The sequence below is a fragment of the Humulus lupulus genome, chromosome 2, assembly GCF_963169125.1.
Source record: "Humulus lupulus chromosome 2, drHumLupu1.1, whole genome shotgun sequence".
Classification (NCBI taxonomy): Eukaryota; Viridiplantae; Streptophyta; class Magnoliopsida; order Rosales; family Cannabaceae; genus Humulus; species Humulus lupulus.
Genome location: NC_084794.1, coordinates 114,223,217 through 114,243,557, shown reverse-complemented (window position 1 = coordinate 114,243,557; position 20,341 = coordinate 114,223,217). Strand labels below are relative to the sequence as shown.

The 20,341-nt window shown below is 36.5% G+C and overlaps 2 protein-coding genes across 3 annotated transcripts; both read right to left on the bottom strand.

Annotated features, from left to right (window-relative positions):
- Nucleotides 1–6,800: 6,800 nt before the first annotated feature.
- Nucleotides 6,801–9,199, bottom strand: LOC133818386 (glucan endo-1,3-beta-glucosidase 4). Its single transcript, XM_062251240.1, has 3 exons — nucleotides 8,968–9,199; nucleotides 8,632–8,883; nucleotides 6,801–7,165 (listed from the first exon to the last, which is right to left on the bottom strand). The coding sequence occupies exons 1-3, from the start codon at nucleotides 9,032–9,034 to the stop codon at nucleotides 7,131–7,133; spliced, it is 354 nt and encodes a 117-aa protein (XP_062107224.1). The 5' UTR covers nucleotides 9,035–9,199; the 3' UTR covers nucleotides 6,801–7,130.
- A 306-nt stretch (nucleotides 9,200–9,505) lies between these two features.
- On the bottom strand, nucleotides 9,506–19,569 carry LOC133818385 (histidine kinase 2). Of its 2 annotated transcripts, XM_062251239.1 has the most exons (15): nucleotides 19,211–19,569; nucleotides 18,546–19,064; nucleotides 17,282–17,548; nucleotides 16,021–16,584; nucleotides 15,482–15,757; nucleotides 14,711–14,880; nucleotides 14,356–14,568; nucleotides 14,069–14,255; nucleotides 13,738–13,789; nucleotides 13,430–13,659; nucleotides 13,229–13,327; nucleotides 11,777–12,441; nucleotides 10,809–11,318; nucleotides 10,223–10,663; nucleotides 9,506–10,045 (listed from the first exon to the last, which is right to left on the bottom strand). In XM_062251239.1, the coding sequence occupies exons 2-14, from the start codon at nucleotides 18,939–18,941 to the stop codon at nucleotides 10,414–10,416; spliced, it is 3,879 nt and encodes a 1,292-aa protein (XP_062107223.1). In that variant the 5' UTR covers nucleotides 18,942–19,064; nucleotides 19,211–19,569; the 3' UTR covers nucleotides 9,506–10,045; nucleotides 10,223–10,413. The 2 variants fall into 2 exon arrangements, with proteins under 2 accessions (XP_062107223.1, XP_062107222.1); XM_062251238.1 differs by having other exon boundaries at nucleotides 18,546–19,569.
- Between the last annotated feature and the right edge of the window lie 772 nt (nucleotides 19,570–20,341).

The window sequence follows — 20,341 nt, the reverse complement described above, 5'->3', positions numbered from 1 at the left end:
CGGTAGTCATCACTCACCCCGAGCAGCTCCATCTGATCTTCAAACTTCCCAACGTGTCTTACTGGGTCTGCCTTTTCTGTATAAACTGGCAGTACCGGTGCTTTATATTTCTTTGGTGGTTGAGCTGCTCTAATTCGAGCACAAAAAGGGCTACCACTTCTGTGGTCTACCGGATCAATCGCAGCTGGTTGTTTTGACAAACTCTGGACTGCTGCTGTCAAAGCATCAAGCTGGGCTTGGATGCCTGGGGCCACTGCTGGGGACTCACTTTCGGGACCGCCTGGTCGGGCACTCCTATCCGGCAAACCATCATCGAGTATTTCTACTCGACTGGTAGGACGGATTGGCTCTTGCCCTTCGACCGGGTCGGTCCTCCTTCTATCATCAATGACGTCCCTCAGGTCCTTCTGAGCAGTGTTCTTTCCCAGCCGGTCGAACACCGTACTCCGAGTCTTCTCGGAAGGTCTGCTGGGTGGAGCGTGCTCCTTGCCATTGTGCTGGTTGGGATGCCGTGGTGGCTTTCTTGTTTGAGCTGGTCGATCCTCTCCTCCTTGTTGGTTATTATTCTTCTCTTTCGAACGGTTGGTGTGATGACTGTCAGCTTCATCACGCACATGCCCATCTTTGAAGTGGGAAGCCTCATTGCCACGAGGAGCTCTATTGTGCTCCTGCTCAGAAGGTGTTTTCTTACTGCCTGACTTATGACTCCCTGACCTGGAAGTCTCTGATCGGTGACTCTTTGAGGGGGTTTTGGAGTTCCCCCTTTGAGTTGAGGCAGTGCGTGATCGGACTCCATCCTCCTCATGACCAGGTGGGTTACCACCACCCCTGCCTGGTCTATCAGTTTTCTTACGACCAGCTTCTGTGGTCCTTGCCTCTGGGGTGGCTGCCACTCCAGGTGCCGCCTGGGCATTGGCTCGGGTCAGTTGCGTAGCTGCCTCCAGAGCGAGTGCAGCTTCGCAATGTCGCCTGTCGGCCTCTTCCTGTTGTCGACAGATCTCCTCACTCCTAGCGTCCATCTCCCGTTTCTGATGTTCGAATGCGGCATTCTGCCTAGCCATTTCCTCAGCAAACGCCTCCTTCCTGGCGTTGAACTGAGCCATCTCCTCCTGGAATGCACTCATGGCCTCCTGGAGCTCTTCAACTTATGGAGCTAAGTCCTCGAGCACGACTCTAGGCTCAGTTTCACGATCTTGAACGCTGGGACCTTCCGATCTAGCATGCTCCTTAAAGGAACCCGTCTTCTTGGAGGCTGCAGTGGTGTTCTTAGGCACCATATTGCTTCAGGGACTGTCTGTTCTTCTCTTCAGGCTCTCAATGAAAGCACCAAAATGTTGACTGTGTTTTTAGCCAACGACGTGAGAACGTCAATAACGACAAACCTTCAAGAGAATTTAAACGACACAAACAGTTTAATCAAGAAAAGTAAATAACACACAAGATTTTATAGTGGTTCAGCCCCGTTCAATCGGTAATAGCCTAATCCACTTAGAGATTTTATTACTTTTTCTACACTCAAGATCAGATGAACCAGTGTCAACTGAGTTTCTTCAGTGTAAATTTTCAGGAATACAAAAAGGGTTCTCTCTCAAGGAAAACGCACTTTCTCTCTCTAGAACTCAGACCAAATCTCAAATTGCCAAAAGTCATTTTCTGATCCCATTAACCCTTTATTTATAGGCTTGGGATCCTAAACTGATCTCCCCCTAGGATCGGGATATTCTATTATTTATATCATATTTAAATTACACAAAATATTCAAAATACAACAGATTCCTCAATTTGAGTGAGGAATGAGAGATTCCCGCGATGCCCAGACCGATTCTTGCTGAAGCCGTTTCTGGGAATTTGACGTAGTCTGGTCCATTTGTTTGACGAATATCTTCTTCTGTTCGGACATATGCATGCTGGACACCTGCATACGGACCATACCCCTTAGACTCTCTTCGGACCAAAGTCCGACCAGTCACCTTTTGGGCTCACCTCCGGACCATAGCCTTGGGGTCTCCTCGGACCAAGTTCCGACCACACCCTCATGGGTGCCCCTCGGACCAAGGTCCGAGCCACACTCTCCTTGACTCTCCTCGGACCAAGGTCCGAGCCACCCTCTCCTTGGCTTTCTTCGGACCAAGGTCCGAGCCACACTCTCCTTGGCTCTCCTCGGTCTAAGGTTCGAGCCACCCTCCTTGGCTCTCCTCGGACTAAGGTCTGAGCCATGCATGGGGCTTCTCCTCGGAAATGGGTCCGAGACCATCTCTTAGGGCACTCCTCAGACTAGGGTCCGAGCCATTCACTTGTGGCCTCTCCTCGGACTAGGGTCCGAGCCAATCACTTGTGGCCTCTCCTCGGACTATGGTCCGAGCCAATCACTTGGGGCATTCCTCAGACTAGGGTCTGAGCATACCATTTGGACTCCTCGGGTGCATTTGGATTGGTTATGACATCTCTCAATCAGTCCAAACTTTTCACTGATGCATTGGTCTACTGCTAAGCCAGATCACCCAACTAATCCATGCCACATGTCAATTTTATTGCCACATCATCATTTTAAAATTTTGGGATAACAGACAGGCTCCCTAATAACGAATCCAGTCGAACTCTTTGTTCAGTGGGATACGTAGGGCCTGGATGAGAGGATAGACGATTGGTCTACTTTTTACAGAGTGATGGTGAACTGGGCGACCTAGTGTTGGGCGGGTGCTTCCTAGGCGACTGCCTGGTGAGGGTAGCACCCTTGGCTTGCACCTTGGGACTGAGATAAAGCCCAACATTGGTCAATTTCTCTACGATGGTTAAAGCCACCAAATCTTTGAGGTCGGAGTTCATAGCTACCAATTTACGGGCCTGCTTGGCCATCTCTCGGGTAGGGGCTGGACAGCTAAATGGGCCATTGCGCCAAAAGGACAGATAGGTGGCGAAAATGTTTTCTGTAAGGAAATACTGGCTGGCATACTCCCCAACTTTGGAGATGGCTTCAATATTGGCCAGGTATACATTAGAGTCTCTATGGCTAAAGTAGAAGTACCCCAAGCGGCCTTGCCGGGGACTGGATTTGAGGTCAAAAAGGTAGTTGATTTCATGGGTAGATGGTACTGGCTAGCTTAAGGATTTATACAACACGTAAAGGGCGGAAAGAAACCTAATGCCCTTGGGACTGATCTGAGCAGGGCAAATCCCAAAATAATCTGCCACACTCCAAAAGTATGGCTTGAGAGGAAGAGTGGCCCCAGCAGTCATATGGAACCTACTCCAAGCACAGAACTGGGCCCTAGGGTTATCGGCAGTCTGCGAGGAAGAGGGCTTGATGATGGACACATCCTTGAGCTTAAAATGTTCTTTCACATTTTGGATTTGCTTATTCGAAATGGGGCCACATATAAAGGGCTCTCCTCCTTCTCAGTTGAAGGGTTAAGGAACGCCTCGGTATATATCTCTGTAGCATACTCGATCTCGGGCTCCTCTTCTTGCCTTGAGTTGCTTGGCTCCTCTTCGGGAGGCAAAGCCTCCTTGGTATCCCCGGCGGTAGCATGCAGTGCTACTTGGGGATCCTCTACATTAGCACCCGAGTCGTCTGCTTGATGCAAGCCATTTTTTTGAAGAAAATCTTACTGGTAGCGTCAGGTGATCACCTCCCCCGAATAGTCTATCCACACAAGAAAAAGGAGAAAGATGAGGTGAGAGCACTGAACAGTACTGGTCGGTATAGATATCATAGACTATACCGACCAACCCAGAGTAAACACGGTACAGTGTACTGAATAGCAGGCAGATCAAATCAAAAGCAAGGAAAACCGAGAAAGTGAAGGGTTTCCAAAAAAATTCTCAAGAGTTGTGCTTGGTGTTCTTCAAGAACACCGAACATAAATCAACAAAAATGGGACATCAAAACTCTCTTTTTTTACGAAATCGGAGGCTAAAATAGGTTACCCATGTTGAGAGCTACTCCAGTCATCTATTTATAGATTCAAGCATCGTGCATTCAAGAAACCTAGGGATTTATAAAAAATATTACCCACGACCATAATGAAAAATGCAGAGAAAAAGAGACGTATTTTCGCACAGATTACAGAAATAGCACAGGGAAAAATGGAGAACTTACTGGTATCGAGCGTGTGGAATAAACACGGAGCGAACTTCAATAGAGCATGGCTGGGCACTAGTCGGTATGGGAGCTTGAAGTTTGAAGAAGCTCTGAGTGTTTGTAGTATCTGAGAAAGAGAGAGTGTAAAGTGGTAATAGGGAAGGAGAAAGTTATTTATAGGCCAGGCACAACACCCTTTCTCCTCCCATAAGTATTGATGAACCGTCTCTTCAGCTGCTGCAAGCACACTCCCCAAACACGTCAGCATGCCTGTCAGCACATCTCTCCAGTCACTTTGCCTCAACCGCCGAATACGTCAGCCACTCTTCGGTAACTGTACAAACTGACGGTACAGTTATTGGGAGACCATTATGGCACTTTATGGTTTCAAAAAGAGGCGGGAAAGAGTGAAAAGCCATTTCTGGTAAACTAAGAAAAGTGCAAAGGTCTTTTGCTGAATTAAATGAAGACGTCATGTGTCAAAGGGAACACACCCCCGACTAGGCTAGACGGTATGGTATCCAAAATAAAAAATTTCATGCTGCTCAGCACCACTGCAAACTTGGGGGGCAAATGTTATCCCAAAAATTTGCACATATGACGTGGCACTAAATTTGGACACACGGCATCATATTTTTGACACGTTGCATGGCATCCAACAGTCGATATAGGCTAGTATGAATACACTTGACAAATGAATAACAGTCAATGATCGGTACGCTTTCCAGGAGAGAATCTGGTCAGTATGACAAACAGGCATACCTGCTCAGATGAAGACAATTACACTCACCCTACGCCTAACAGCCCTAAAAACTCGGTCAAGGCTCCTAAAGAATAGGACAGCAACCACTTGACAGATGTAGGGATATTTCCCCATCAATTATGCTCAGACGGAACCCTCGGACGAGAGGGACAGTATAAATACAAACCCTCCACCACAATGGATGGGGTTCACGAAAATATCCTACCGACCAGCACCAGAAACATACCGAGCAACCTGGCTTGATACTTAGCAGCGATTCTGCCATTATGTATTGTCTTTTACACCTAGAAATCTACCTGTATCCACTGGTTATCTTGTGTAAACCCTTAAGATCAATACAAATCTAAGAGGAAGTAAGTCATTACCATTTCTTGGGGCCAAACCTCTATAATTCTGGTGTTGTTTGTCATTTATTGCTCATAGTTATTAGGTTTTTGGCTTATTTATAGTTTATTGATTGTCTAATTGAAAGCTCTCTAATTAATTAATTGAACTCCGTGTTAGTTGACCAAAAAGCCAGTCAACAACGTTCACCTGAAAACCTGAATATTCCAAGGCTGTTGGAGTTACTAGTTCAAGTTTTCCAATTAGACGAAACTAAACAAAAATGTATATTTTGTTATGTATATTGTTTTGGTTAAATTATCATCTTTATTTTAATTGTGTATATAATAAAATATACAAACAAGTTTAATTAATGCCTCAAATTTAACCATTTTGTTTATTTTATGTTGTTATGTGTGCATTAAAGTAATTGGTTATAAATTAAATGAAAACTAGTTAGTTTTTTATATGATTTTAATGATCAGTTAAACAAGTAAATAAATAATATTATTTAATATAAGTTGAATTGTCACTAAAATAAAAAAAAAATTGTTTGCCTAAGATGTGTTCACATTTTATTTTGTATTTTTAACAACCTAAATGGTCATTTTTTATTATGATTAACCTAACCAAATCATTTATTTTATTATGTTAATTTTTAATAATTGTTCATAAAAAATTTTTTAAAAGGTTTTGATTTTCATGCTGCATTCAAAAATTATAAACGAATAGATTCATCATCATATTAGTGTTTATAAATAAATAATTTTGTTTATTTTTTAATTAGTTCAACGTTTTTGTTTATGAGCATTAAAATCCATATTTCTATTTGAGAAGATTTGTACATAATTACAATCATTACAATAATATCCAGATTTCAACAAAATCAAAAAAACATGATGAACATAGATATTAACAAATAGACAAACAACAAAATCTAAAGAAAAAAATGGACATTAGTATTAAAGGAACCATACCTTGTCGTGAAAAATGGTGAAACCTAGTTTATTTACCAATATGCACAATCGTTTACACCAATATTATGATTTTGGACCGAATACAAATTGTTTTGAAGCAAAATATACATTTTTGTTTAGTTGCGTCTAATCGAAAAACTTGAACTAGTAACTCTGACAGCCTTGGTATATTCAGGTTTTCAGGTGAACGTTTTCTACAAAAAAAATTCAAATATTGAATTTGGGTGGAATGTTTTGGTTGATATTAGTTGTAATTGTTTATTTCCTTTTTTGATTTATTATTGTTGCATAATATATTAATATAAATGGTAAATTATTGTGTATGGCTGACAAATATAAAAAGAAAGTTTTATTTCTTTGTGATTAATAAAATACTAATACTTTTTATTTTGGTATATATTTTGTATTATTATTATTATTATTATTATTATTATTATTATTATAAGGATATATGGTATTATTATTGTTTATCTTATCCTATTTTTTGTTATTCAAAATGTAATTTACATCAATTATTTTTTACGAAAAAAAAAATCACTAATTTCCAACACAAATATCAATTTTGTTCTAAAATCATCAACTTTTCACCGTAAAAAAAATTAAACAAAATGCTTGATGGCCGAATTTTTGGGAAAAAAAATAAAGGTATACATTCGATTTTTTTTTTTTTTAAAATAGCACAATTTATTGATTAAAAAAACCCTAATAAAAAATTGACTCAATAGTCAAGTTTTATTTGCTCTTTTTTCAAACTCTCCAACTCCCACTTTTTTTCCCCTCTTTTATTTCAAAACAATAATAAAAATCCCAAAAGAAAAACAATATGACACAAATGTTGCTCATTACAATTACTTCAATGAATAAAGATAAATAGACGTACATGGAAGAACAAAACTTAATGGATCTATCTCCATCCTTCTTTCATCATTTCAATTCTAGTTGTTGGCCTCTTGAATCACTTTATCTCTCTCTCTATTTTCTTGGTTCAAGGAAGAAATTCATAGTGGCATCCCTTGTAACCTGCAACCAATTTTATTTTAATAATAAACATTAAGGATATACCACCAAGATGGGATATTAATAATAACAATGATAAACTGTGAATCTTATTTCATTTAAAAAAACTGTAATCCATTATATGTATTATTTACAACATTGTTATCATCACTATAATTATAGCGCAATAAATGTGTCAAATTTTTACTTTCATAAACCATTACAGTAGTACTACTTCTAATTAACAAATAATTATTGGAGTTCCTTTTTAAAAAAATCATTTTATGAAGTATGAGACAGTTGTCCAATTATTTAGTTTTAAATATATATATATATATATATTTTTAAAAACTATAAATTTGAATCATAGTATTATTTAGAATGGAGTTGAGGTGTTGTTATATTCACACTATTCCTTTTTATCTCCTTATCCTTTTCTAATTAATTAATTATTATAAAATATAATATTATAGAAGCTTAATATAAAAACCATTATTAAATATTAAGAAATATAAAATTTATTTTTTTAGTACACCTCTTTTAAAGTATTTAGTAAATTATTATTATATTAATCAGGTAATTGTTCTTAATTTTTTTAAACAAATATAGAAGTTAAATATTTTGATTAATTAATATTTTTTATTCTAATAAGATTCTTTTTACCTTTAAATTATTTAAATTTATTTTGAGTTAAAAAAAAAAACTTGCATTAATTTTTTTATCTTGATTTTTTTTAATTAAAAGTGCTAAAAGTGTTCTATTTTTTAAAAAATAATGACATATAATAATGGAAAATTTAAACAAAATAGGCTTAAAAAAACTCATGAAAAAATTATTTAGAAAAAAAGTGAGGAAAAAAAAAACAAAGAAACTGTACATAGAATTAGCATGGTTGTTATCACAAAAGCAATGGAGACTTAATCCTATCTTCCACAAGAGTCATTCAAGCAATTAATCACTCAGCTAAATCTAGGGTAAAAGAGAATATTTTCACAAGCTATGTAATTTAAACTTCTCTTACAATTTGTAGAAATATTCTCATTTCAATTCTGAGTAAGCTATACACAACTATGATCCTAAACTTTAGTTTCCTCTAAAGTAATATCCTCAAGACTAAAAGAATAACAATGATGATGATGGAATTTATACCCCTAGTCATATGCTACACCCTTTATGACTAGGCTACTATGATGCTAAAGTTCTAGCTAAGCATCAGATGTTTCTAAGTAGATTCCTGATTCCACATGATTTATGCCTCTCATTTTATTCCTCGCTAATTTCTATTAAAAAAATAAAATTAAAAATTTTAAAAAAAAAAACATTTAATTGCCTACATTCACGGCACCATCAAAGCCTAACACCCCACATGGAATATGGATATATTGATGACAAATTAGGAGCCAATACTACCAATAACCAACCATGTGAATGGGAAGCAACGCTGTTTAAATTTATAAAATTAAGTTATATGAATAATATAATAAGCTTACTGGGATCTAGCTCGGTAATAAGGGCAGCTCCCCTGAAGTAACAAGTGGCTCCTTTGTTTTTGAATCTCTGGAAGTAACTGTTGAAGGCATAAGAAGCATGGTCCTTGAGAGTATTTGGTAAATAACAAGATTTGGTCATCTGAATCTCACTGCAGTCACCTCCTCCTTTCCCACATGCCCAATCTATGGCTGCCTGCAACTCATCATCTGGGGTCTGCTCATCTGCTATGCACCATTGCTCAAATTCCCCTTCTGCACTTCAAAACACCAAACATTGTAACTCATTCCTAATGCACATTTATACAATATCACATTATCATTATCATTCTTCTTTACCTGATTTCTGTGCAACTATTGAGATAAAGAACAGAGCAAGCAATATCCTTAGCAGATAATTTGGCATCTTGACCGAGAGAGAGAGAGAGAGGAAGAAAAAGAAAGAAACAAAATTCAGCAAATGGATGACCTATATATCCAACTTGGCACTTGCAAATATATACTATATTTTTATGTGTGACAATCTCGCGAAAGGGCTCCTTTCTCAATGTTTTTTTATTTTCTTTTCTTTATTTATATCTCTTTTTCAGTTTTTTTTTTTTTTTTTTTTTAAAAAAAATCAATGAAAATGCCATCTTATGAGATGTGATCCTACGCGTATGGCACATGTATATTCTGACAATGTTAATGGGTTCCACTTCCACTTAGGCCAACAAACATAAGGATATGGTACCAACATTTAAAACAATATTATGTATCAATTACATTAATCCATACAAGGAAAACAACTAAGGTCGTTTATTTTACTATTTTACGTTGACCTCTGCTTTTTGTAAAATCAGGGTAGTTAATTTGACGATAGTTGAAAAATGAGCAATAAAAAAAAGCTGAAGACCAGTTCATGACAATCTCAACTCAACTCAGAAAGTATACAAGTATTCACTATAGTAATACCAGATTACATATGATACACTACACAGAAATACGACACAATGGCTCATTGCATTGAGTGGATAGTATAATGTCAAAACAGCCACAATGAACTCCTTTAGCAAAATGGAAACTCTCAATCTCTCACCCTCCAAGAATCTCACTTGGCATTCTAGTACTAATCCTGAGAAAGATAAAGATGATTATTTTGAGTAGAGTTCAAAAAATGGATACTTCTGGCATTATACTTTACTGCCAGTTCCTATGGAGGGGGACAATCAGAGAAAAAGTGTAACAGGGCACCATTTACAGTTAAGTAACCAAAAAAATTGTGAATTATGTACAGAAGAAGCCACTTCTCTAACTTCCCTCAACAGCCACCATGACAATGTAGAAGGGATGAAAGCCAAGTGGCCAAGTCTTCGATGGACCTCAGCCATAACTCTGAGCACACTTGAATTTGATTGGTCATAACAAACACAATTTCCTGAAAATTGAAAACATCCCAGTCCAAATGAGTTTAAGAGATGCCAGGCTTTGACGAGAACAAGAGAGAGCGAGAGAGAAAGATGATGAAGAATTGAGATGGTTTGAGCCCAACTGCATGTAAACATATAAAACAATATCAACTAAGCCAAAGACAGTAACGATGAGTAGTAGTTACCATAGTGGGCAAAACAAGAAGGTATGGCAGGGGTAGGCCGTCCTACAGCTCATTGCAGTTAGCCTACTTAGTTGCAGAGATATAAGCTCCAACTGCTCGAACCAAGTATAGTGTTGCATAGATCAACCGCTTGGCAGGACCACAATGGAATGGACAAACAAATTAATGTTATTTTCACTCTTTACTCTCTATCAACCAGACTTAAAGAAGTGTGCCACTGCTTTGTAAAGCTGCTCTTCTTCAAACGGCTTTGACACATAACCATCCATTCCACACTTCATACACTCTTCATTAGAAGCCTGAAATACATCAGCAGTCATAGCCAAGATGGGAGTGTGCCAATGAGCCACATTTCCGAACATCTCACTTGATGCTTCTCCAGATGCTATTTTCTCATTTACCTCGCTTTCCTTGAGGCGAATTGTCCGAGTTGCTGTAAATCTGTGTAATTAATAGAACCATTAGAATGTTAATAAATGATATGAGGCCCTTCATATATTCTGGGCCCTAACTCTTATTTTTCATGTTTACATAAGATCATTCGTGTGCAAAGACTCTATATCAAATCAGCATACAGATTGATTACCCATCCATTTCTGGCATTTGGAGATCCATGAAGCAGGCATCAAAGCTGTGAGGTGGCTCAAGCTTTTCTAAAGCAGCCTTCCCACTATCCACGCAGGTAACAATAGCTCCGTATTTTTTTAGAGCACCTTCCGCTACTCTTCTATTCACCATGTTGTCATCCACCACCAAAATTTTCCTTTCTTTAAGTAATGTTCCAAGAGGTAATGATTTCTTTTGGTTCATGAGCCTCTTCTTACCATTTGCAAGGGCATCTTGCAAGCAAGCAATTAAAACACTTAATCTAAGTGGCTTCGTCAGTACATTATCCACCCCACCAGCAGATTTGAGTGCATTGCGTTTGCTAGTGCTAATTGAGGTAGTCAATAGAAATATCTTTGGAGGGTTTATACGGGATTCTGTAGCACAGATTTTTCTTCGCTGTCGCAGCAACTTATGAAATGTAAAACCAGCTTCATTATCCCAAACATCTTTATCAATAAGGATCATGGCCAAATGTGGGGAAGAAAAGCTTAAAAAAAAACAATGCATTAGAATCTTCAAGAGAAAAATTTCTCACCAACTTTAATATATTAAATACAACTACTCCCACAATTTCATAAAGAACATATAAAAATTCATTTCACACACATGAAATAGACAAGAAAAACCTGGTGTAACATCATTAACTTAGTTAATTATCCTAAAGTACAACTTGGTTGATGCCACAAAAAGCTATGATAAAAGCACTAAAACATTCAAATACATCAAGCAATATAAGCACAATATTCATTAGTTAGTTATCCTACAGTACAATCAAGCTGATGCTACAAACAGCTGCAGTAAAATCCCTAACACATCATGAGACTTCAGCAATATCAGCAGAATATTCATTTTATTTTTACAGAAGACAAATGAATCTTCGAATTTAAATATACATTTCTTATTATCAAACCTTACTTGGAGTGTCGTAGAAAGAGTAAAATCTACCTGGTGTTGGAGATACTTGAGAGATAAGAACATGCCGATTCCATGCTTAGAGCTATTTCAGCAGATATCCCCAATCTAGATAGATGGTATCTTGTAACTTCAGCTCGGATAGCTCTCTTTTCTATTACTAATGCTTTTAGTCCTCGGAATTCAGAAACAAATGGATCATTTTGCTGCCACTTTGTGTCTAAAGAACTGGTATCTCCTTTTCTTAAAGATCCAGTAAATGAAAAGGTACTACCAGTGTTCTGTTCACTAACAAATCCTATCTCCCCATCCATAAGTTCAACCAGACATTTACTGATGCTCAATCCTATTCCAGTTCCACCATATGTTCTTGACGTGGAACTATCAGCTTGCACAAAAGGTGTAAAAATGTTACATTGTGCATTCTGAGGAATTCCAACACCAGTGTCTTCAACTGTCACTAGTAACTTAATCCTATCAGATTCATCTCCAGTTGAGTTGCTTAAATTTTTAAAATGCTCCCAGCTTTTCCATCTATGAACCACTCGAGAACCACTCAATGTATTGTACGTATTGCTTGACTTATCTTCAACTGAGTCTAAGCCCTGTTTAAGCACTGTATCCATAGCATCAGGTGGACATTTAACTTCGTCTGCCAGATGCACCGTAACGAATATGTGTCCTTTGTCAGCGATGAACTGCAAGTCATTTGAATCATTTGCATGAATTTATTAAAATAATTTTTTAAAAAATAAAAAATAAAAGAAGATGATAGCCAAACATACATTTCTAAAACAATCATCTAATTAGCCTGCTTTCCTGAATAAGTTTAACAAGTCAACACTCAAGGAGTTTGCAAACTCCATACCCTTGTAACTCCCAATCAAAGAAAGATTGTAGTGATTATATTAAAGACCAGATATTGATAACAAATAAACCTTGAGCATCACTTGTGTACTTAGTTTTTAAGATCACAAATCATATATATAGAACATTTTTGCTCTCAACTTGCAATATCATTAGTAATCTGCATGTTGACAATGACTATATTCCATTAAGAGAATGTTGAATATAGCTATGTTTGTAACTTATAACATAGAAATGTAGTTATCCTTTATAGTGACTATTGTTAAGAAAATAAAGAAACAAGTCTATTCCAAAACTATGCGAATGAGGATACTCAGACAATGTTCAAATGCTCAGAAATTTGTGTTGAGCTCATGAAAATAAATGCAATTCAACCGGCACAATGTAGCAGTAACATCTAGGAACATGTTGTCACCCTTCTTTAGAGATTATAACTAAGTCTCTGACTAATTTTCTACTAAGTCAACCCAAAATAATTTTAGCTATTAACCATCATTGGCCGATTCTTTAGTGGTCAAATTGTAAGAACAGCAATGATTAGAAAAAAATTAATATATATTTTATATATACATGTGTGTGTGTGTGTAGAGAGAGAGAGAGAGAGGAGTTATCACTGACCTTAATTGAATTTCCAACTAGATTAGTGATTATCTGCCGAAAGCGTCCAGGATCACCAATGACGACTTCAGGCACTCGATTTGAGACATAAACAGCCAACTTCTCCCATCAAAACCACAAATGTGTAAGTATTAATGTAAAGTATAGACATCCACTACATAAAGAGAAAATTAAACTGGGAAACTGAAATTTCTTTTTTACCTCAATCCCCTTTTCATTAGATTTGCCTGAGAAGAGTGACAGAACATTATCAAGTACAGAGCGCAAATCAAAAGGAACATCCTCCAGTTCAAGCCTGCCTGATTCTATTTTTGCCTGGTCAAGAACTTCGTTTATCAGTGAAATCAGATCTTTCCCACTAGCATGAGCAGTTTGGGCATAGTCTTGTTGGGTTGCATCAAGGTCAGTGTCCATCAACATTTGCAGCATACCTGGATGGGAGAGGAATTTATATCATTTTACTTAATAAATTTCACAAGAGCAATTTTATAGAGATGATTTCAGCTTACCTAAAACGCCATTCATTGGTGTCCTGATCTCATGAGAGACAGTTGCTAAGAACTACAAAAACATAGAAAAATTAAGAAACAGAAATTTTTACGAGTCTCACGTATACTTTACATAAAAGAAAATACAACAAAGCTATTTCTTTGAAGATGCAAGTTTGAAATCAAAGATTCGTATGGAAAAACATTACATCAATAGAAATCATAAACTAAAAATGAGTAATGACAGAAATCAACTATCCAACTGTGTAACCAATAAAATGAATAGCCATTCTTGGTGTAAAGATAAAGATTCAAATTCTCATCTCAAGTAAATATATATATTGAAAGGCACCTGAGATTTTGCCACATCTGCAGCTTCTGCGCGAGCTTTAAGTTCTACCATCATACGATAATCTGCCTCCACTTTTGCTATTTGGCTTATGGCTCCATAAAAAATATAGCCTACTAGTAAAGTAATAATAACCACTCCACTCGATGAAAGAATTGCCATCATTGGTAAAGGAGGTCTTTCCTTGAACCTATAGCAAAGTGAAAACATTTCAAAAGTGGGAAAATAGGTGATTCTGAGTCCTTTTTCCACAAGATAAATAGAGTTAGGAAGAATGTGAGAGATCTAACCTGCAATGCATTTCATGCTTGCGAACTGGATCTCCAAAGTCCAGACTGCTAATGTGCAATAGACCAGTATCAGTAACATCAGTACCATACATGTTGATAGGAGCAGATGCATTTGTTGTATCATAAACATTTACAACAATAGTCTCCTTGCTGGCAAGTTGGTGCAGAAGCTTTTCAACCAATGATGGGACGTCATATGATGCTCCAAGGTACCTAATAAAAAATGTAAGCAATTAGAATCTAATCTATTTCAGCTTCTGAAATACAGCATAAAATATTTCTTAGCAATTTTACACACTAGCATGTAGACATGTACAGGAAATTACAAAATCTGAACTTTGACACAAAATAATACCCAACAGTAGCTTCAATACGTTGCTCTGCCGTAGCATCTAGTGGTAGCTCAGTGTCGTAGACTGCAAAAGTAAGTACTACACCAAGGTTATTTGATTTCAAAAGCTTAAAAGGAGAAGTAAGGACTCCCTTCCCAGTTGCCCTCGCCCGCAAGATGTTCTCACGATCTTCCTATACAATGATAACATTTGCAATTTAGCACAATCAGGGTGACCAATGATCATTGGCACATATAAAGCGGACAAGAGGATGGGTACAAATCTAAATAATGACCAGTAACATTCTCCTCCATAAAAGAACATTGTCAAACATTGAAAAGATCGTTCCTATCCTTCTGTTGAAAGCCTAGTCAAATTCCCAAATTAATAGAAACATAGGACACAAATAGTGGTGCCTAAATTCATATTTCGCCTATCACCATTTAGCAGAATTCTTGTTCAATATCATCATCTTAAACAATTGAGCCTCCTATCTCACAAATTCAATAATTGTAGAATTTTAAGTGTTTCATTTCACCAATATTATTCGGTGAAATCTGCTAAGTCAACTCTTCTAAAAGTTTACAGAACCAACTAGATGAATCATCAAACAGAGTCTTACAGTTTATCTAAAGGCATACATTCCAAAATTTTATTAAATAGCATTCTAGTACCAAAGAAAACAAATAATTTGTTCAGTTATTATTTCCAAAATGTCCATGGAAAGCAACGCAACGCAACAAAATAATAAATATCTTTTTGTTGAGCACAGTTGAAAAGCTAACAAGGTATACCTTTCCAGACATCATGTCAATAGATACAATGTGGGAGACAGTTTCTTGAGAAAATATAACAGGAGCATATTCATCTTGAACAGGTGCAGGATCAAAATTTTCTGGAATACAATCGTGTACCAAAGTCTGATCCTCTGTTTCCATTTTCTTTATGGTCCATCCATGTTCCTTCTCAAATTGTTCTCTCTCTGAGTGAAGAACTTTCAAAGCATATGCAACACCACTAGTGAGCGGTCTCTCAAAAGATGTTCTCTCTGTATATTCACCAAATGTTTTCTGCCAAAAAAACGATACAGGGATCATCATCATTGAGTAAATATTCTGGCAGAGTAATGTTACAGCTTTTCTTCCAATAAAATTATTAATATATAGCATTGCATTGATGTGTGTTGTCTTCATTATCAAATTACTTTGGTCAAACAAAAAAACATTGGCAAGAATGAAATTCCAATGTAGTTATGATGATAATGAAAATCCAAAACACTTGAAAATCCGAAACACTTACCAATAACATCAGCATAATTAGACATAAAAGTTACCTGATCAATGGCAGAAGGATATTTCCCATGATGAAAGGTAGATACGAGTATAGCCAAAGCATGAACATGATTCATGCTGACATTAAACTGATCCTGCAACATCCGGGCTCGCTCATCACACATATTAGCTAGTGTTTCTTTACTCCCAAAATAATGTTTTCTGCTGAAGTGCCAAAATAACCAAATTGAGAAGGTAATTCCAAACAAGACAAAAATTATCAGAAGCTTTTTCCTCCATTTTCCAGCACCCCTAGGAGGACTATAGCCTTGCTGTTGTTGTTGTTGTTGCTGTTGCTGTTTGTGTGGCTGCTTCTGTTGCCGAACCAGAATTCTTTCATTAACCAATTTCTGCTGTCGAGAGAATGGCTGGTCGTGAACCAGCTTCTGTGGCCAACCAACTGGATGCTCAGCAACCAGTAATTTCTTTTTCCTCCATAATGTGAAGGCTAGTTTGTAACTCAATATAAGTCCAACGAGGACCCACCAATATCCCATTAACAAATGACAGAAAATCTGACACTGCTTCCTTGCACAGTTAGTCGAGGCTGCTGATTGTAAGACATTCTAGAGGACAAAATGAACAAAAATAGTTTCAGGTCATCATCAAGTACATAAGAATCTCCATGCACAAAGAATTTAGATCTTTTAACAGCGGATAATAGACACAGAAGCTATTTATAGAAACACAAGTATGCAAGTTTACAAAGGGATGGTATTGTATGAATTAAATGTTTTGGATGTTATAGCTGCTGTTTGAAGTAAAAATATTTATCCAGCTTCTGATAAAGCGAAAATATTTCCACATAAAAATACATGTTTTCCATTAAGCTGTGATGACCAGGGCATCTAGAGTCCAAAAAACAAAAATTATATGCACATGTTCATTGCATTCTCTTCAATACTGTTATCATACTCTTTAAGTGAGCATACTTGGAAATCTTTACAAGAATAATCCATCTTCCATAGGCTATCTGACCTGTACAGATATCGGAATCAAGTTCAAATCAACATTAGAATTGGAACTAGTTACCGCGTTAGTACGTTCTCACATTATCTGAAACCACCAGCAAAACAATATATACAACAGACCATAATTTCAATCAGCATACTAGTATATGCACATGTTTCTCTTCTTTCTTATCTTTGTAGGGGGGAGTCGTGAATAGTACATGTAATCAATAAGCACAAATAAAAACATGCTTGATATTTCGAAACTCAAAAATATGAATTCCGAATTCCATTCTAAGCATGAGAATTATACCTTTCCGGAAACCTGATGCAAAGCTGAAATTATAAATTGCAAAGAATGTGATAAAGATTTGTCCTTTGGTGCAAAGTACAGCTTTCTAGGATTGCTTTCCTCTTGAAGGTCTGGGCATTGATTTGACGATCCTACATATTGTACATCCCATTTTTGTGGTTTTCGTGACTCCAATTCTTCTGAGCATAGTACCTTCACAGAACAGACAATGCCATCACTTGACCTGCTTTTATTTAATGGTTCTTTGGTACACTCCAGTGATGCTATCTGCAAGGAACATAGAAGTAGAATAGTAAGAGATAAAGGAAGAGGGTAACATTTACATCAAAGGTCTATCTATTGAAAAGCATGGTTTTTTTTATCCTGATGCTTAATGTGCTCATAAATTTCTTATGGAATTATTCTCAATTCTCAAAAGATATGCCATCAATCAATAGAAAATGATAAGAGAATTATCACAAGATACATGTAGTATGGAAAATCAATAGCATTTGTCTCGTGGCACCCCCATATCCTAATACCAACAATGAGCAATGTTGATTTTTTTGTCTGATTAGATTCTGAGATATTCGTATAAGATTTAACATTATCTATTTATTAACACTTTTTATCTGTGAAACAATTAAGTTTCTTTGTTTGCAGTATTGAACTTTAACAGTTATAACGAAACTTTACACACTTGATAGTTTCTCATGACAACAGCGATCAAAGCACGGAGCTATCCTTTAGGTAACACAATTTAATTACATGCATGTTAAATAAAACTGGAAATTTGGCATTGCATGTATTGCTAAAGAATCTAATTTCTAATACAAAATAATTCAAAACAGTAAGATGGACATATTGGAAAATTTGGCAGAACAACTTTCAAATCTTACCCCCCACCAAAAAAAAACAAAGAAATTACCATATCAACACGAGGGTAATTTCGACACCAAAAAAATGTAACTGTAGTTTATTTGATAGGAAAGAAAGAATTTTGACATTTTCATTCAGCTTTCACTTGCATTACTTTTCACAACTCTATTCAAGATGGGTCGATCAGAAGAAGAATATAATTAAGAGATATATATATGGAGAGAGAGCGAGAGAGAGAGGGAGGGAGGGAGTTGAACGCCATATAGAACAGCAACAATACCAGGAGAGACAGAATTAGAAAGATTTCACCAGACAAATACTTGACAGCAGAGACTAAGAAATGACTCAAACCAAGGACGAACTTGTAACGAGGCAAGTTTAAGAATGATGAATAGAGAGAGAGCACCTGATCTGATTTGGAGAATAAGGAAGCTAAATTGTGAAGCTGGTTCTTGCTAACATTGAAACACTTGTGCGAGATTGATGTGTTATCCTGGCACGTGGTCAGAATCTTCACTTTCTCCTCCAAAGTTCTGTAATCCAAACTCAACAAAATCCAAATGGCCCCAATTGCTACGAAACCAAAAAGCCAGAAAAACAAAAGCTTTCTTGTCCATTTTTTCAAACAATTAGGCCCCAGGAGAGTCTCCTTTGCCTTCTTCACCCTGAAATTAGCTGGTAATCTACCATTCAGGCCAGAAAGCTTGCAATTAAGAGACATACTAACCAAAACCCACTTATGTATCTTTACAGAGATTCTTGAAAGCTTAAGGAACGCTCCTTTTTCAGCAGAGCAACTCATCAAAATCTGACCACCAAGAGCAAACCCAACTGAGAAAAATCAACAATGAACTGGGATTGAATAGAACATGGCTAAATTTTTCAACAAGCCCAGTTCATCGAACTCAACAAAATCAATGCTTATCTGCAAACAAGCCCAAAAATATTGTAAACTAAACCAACTCAATCATTGAAGAAGAAGAGGAAGTCCAAGAGAAAAGGTAAATGAGATATCTTTTATCTTTCTTCACTTGACTAAAGCTTCCTCCTTTGAAACTAGTTTAAACTCACCGAACTTCACCTTCTTGGAGCCTTAACTAAGGCCAAACGCTAACAATCAATCGAAGCCAAAACAAGAAAAAGCTGAACCCAACCCTTGTTTTATCTTGGTATCCTCTGAGCGAATCATTAATGAGATATGAGGAAAACTGGCCCTTTCCTATATCTGACTACTTCTTCTCTCTCACAAAGAACTGTACAATCAAAAAGTAGTCTCAAAGGAGTAACATTTTTTCATTCATGGGCAACCAATATCAGGAAAAATAGTTTTGATGTACTAGACCCCAGTTTTGTTCTTTGCTTAGAGGTACTCTCCTACTCTAGACCCAGTTGGTTTCTCTAGAATTCCAACTGGAATCAATGATCAGGTAAAAACAAAAACAATTAAATAAATAATATATATATGAAAAAGAAGTGTCTTTTCTTTTTTTTCTTTATTTTAAAAAAAAAAAAAAAAACCAACAACATCAAAAACAATGGCCCTTTCTCTCTCCTCTCAGTTTGGTGTCCAGCTCCAGCAGTGGATGATATGAGGTTGGGCACATCATTATCTCATCATCTAAGTGGGGGAAGGTTTAACCAAAAACAAACAAAACCCAAATTTCTATTTCACTCAACAAATAACCAATATTAAGTATAACTTTTTAATTTTCTTCTTTTACACTTTATTTATATTAACTCTTATATATATATATATGTGTGTATGATTTGTAACACTGGCCCTCCCTTTGCTTTTTGTAATACTTGAAAGAGACCGCACCTTACACTGTTTTTTCATTATTATTTCTTATTTTTCCGCATATATATATAAAGAGAGAGAGAGAAATCCATATTTTATTTTAATTTTTTTATTAAAAAATGGTTATCGATGCAGGAAGCAGAGGGTTCAGTTCAGAATCAGAGTTCAGCTCTTCTTTTCCTTTATCGGGCTTCATTTATTAAAAGTAATATAATTATTAATATTCTTATTCTAAGTATTTGTAATTAGTATTTATTGAATTATTTAATAGTAAAAAAATTCAGCAATTACTCGGGTATATAGGCACCATGCAGCTGGCGTTATATAGAAGAATCTAAAAAATGTGCAGTGTTTGGAAGGTATATATATTTTTCTATTATTATTATTTTATATAATGAGGTGAT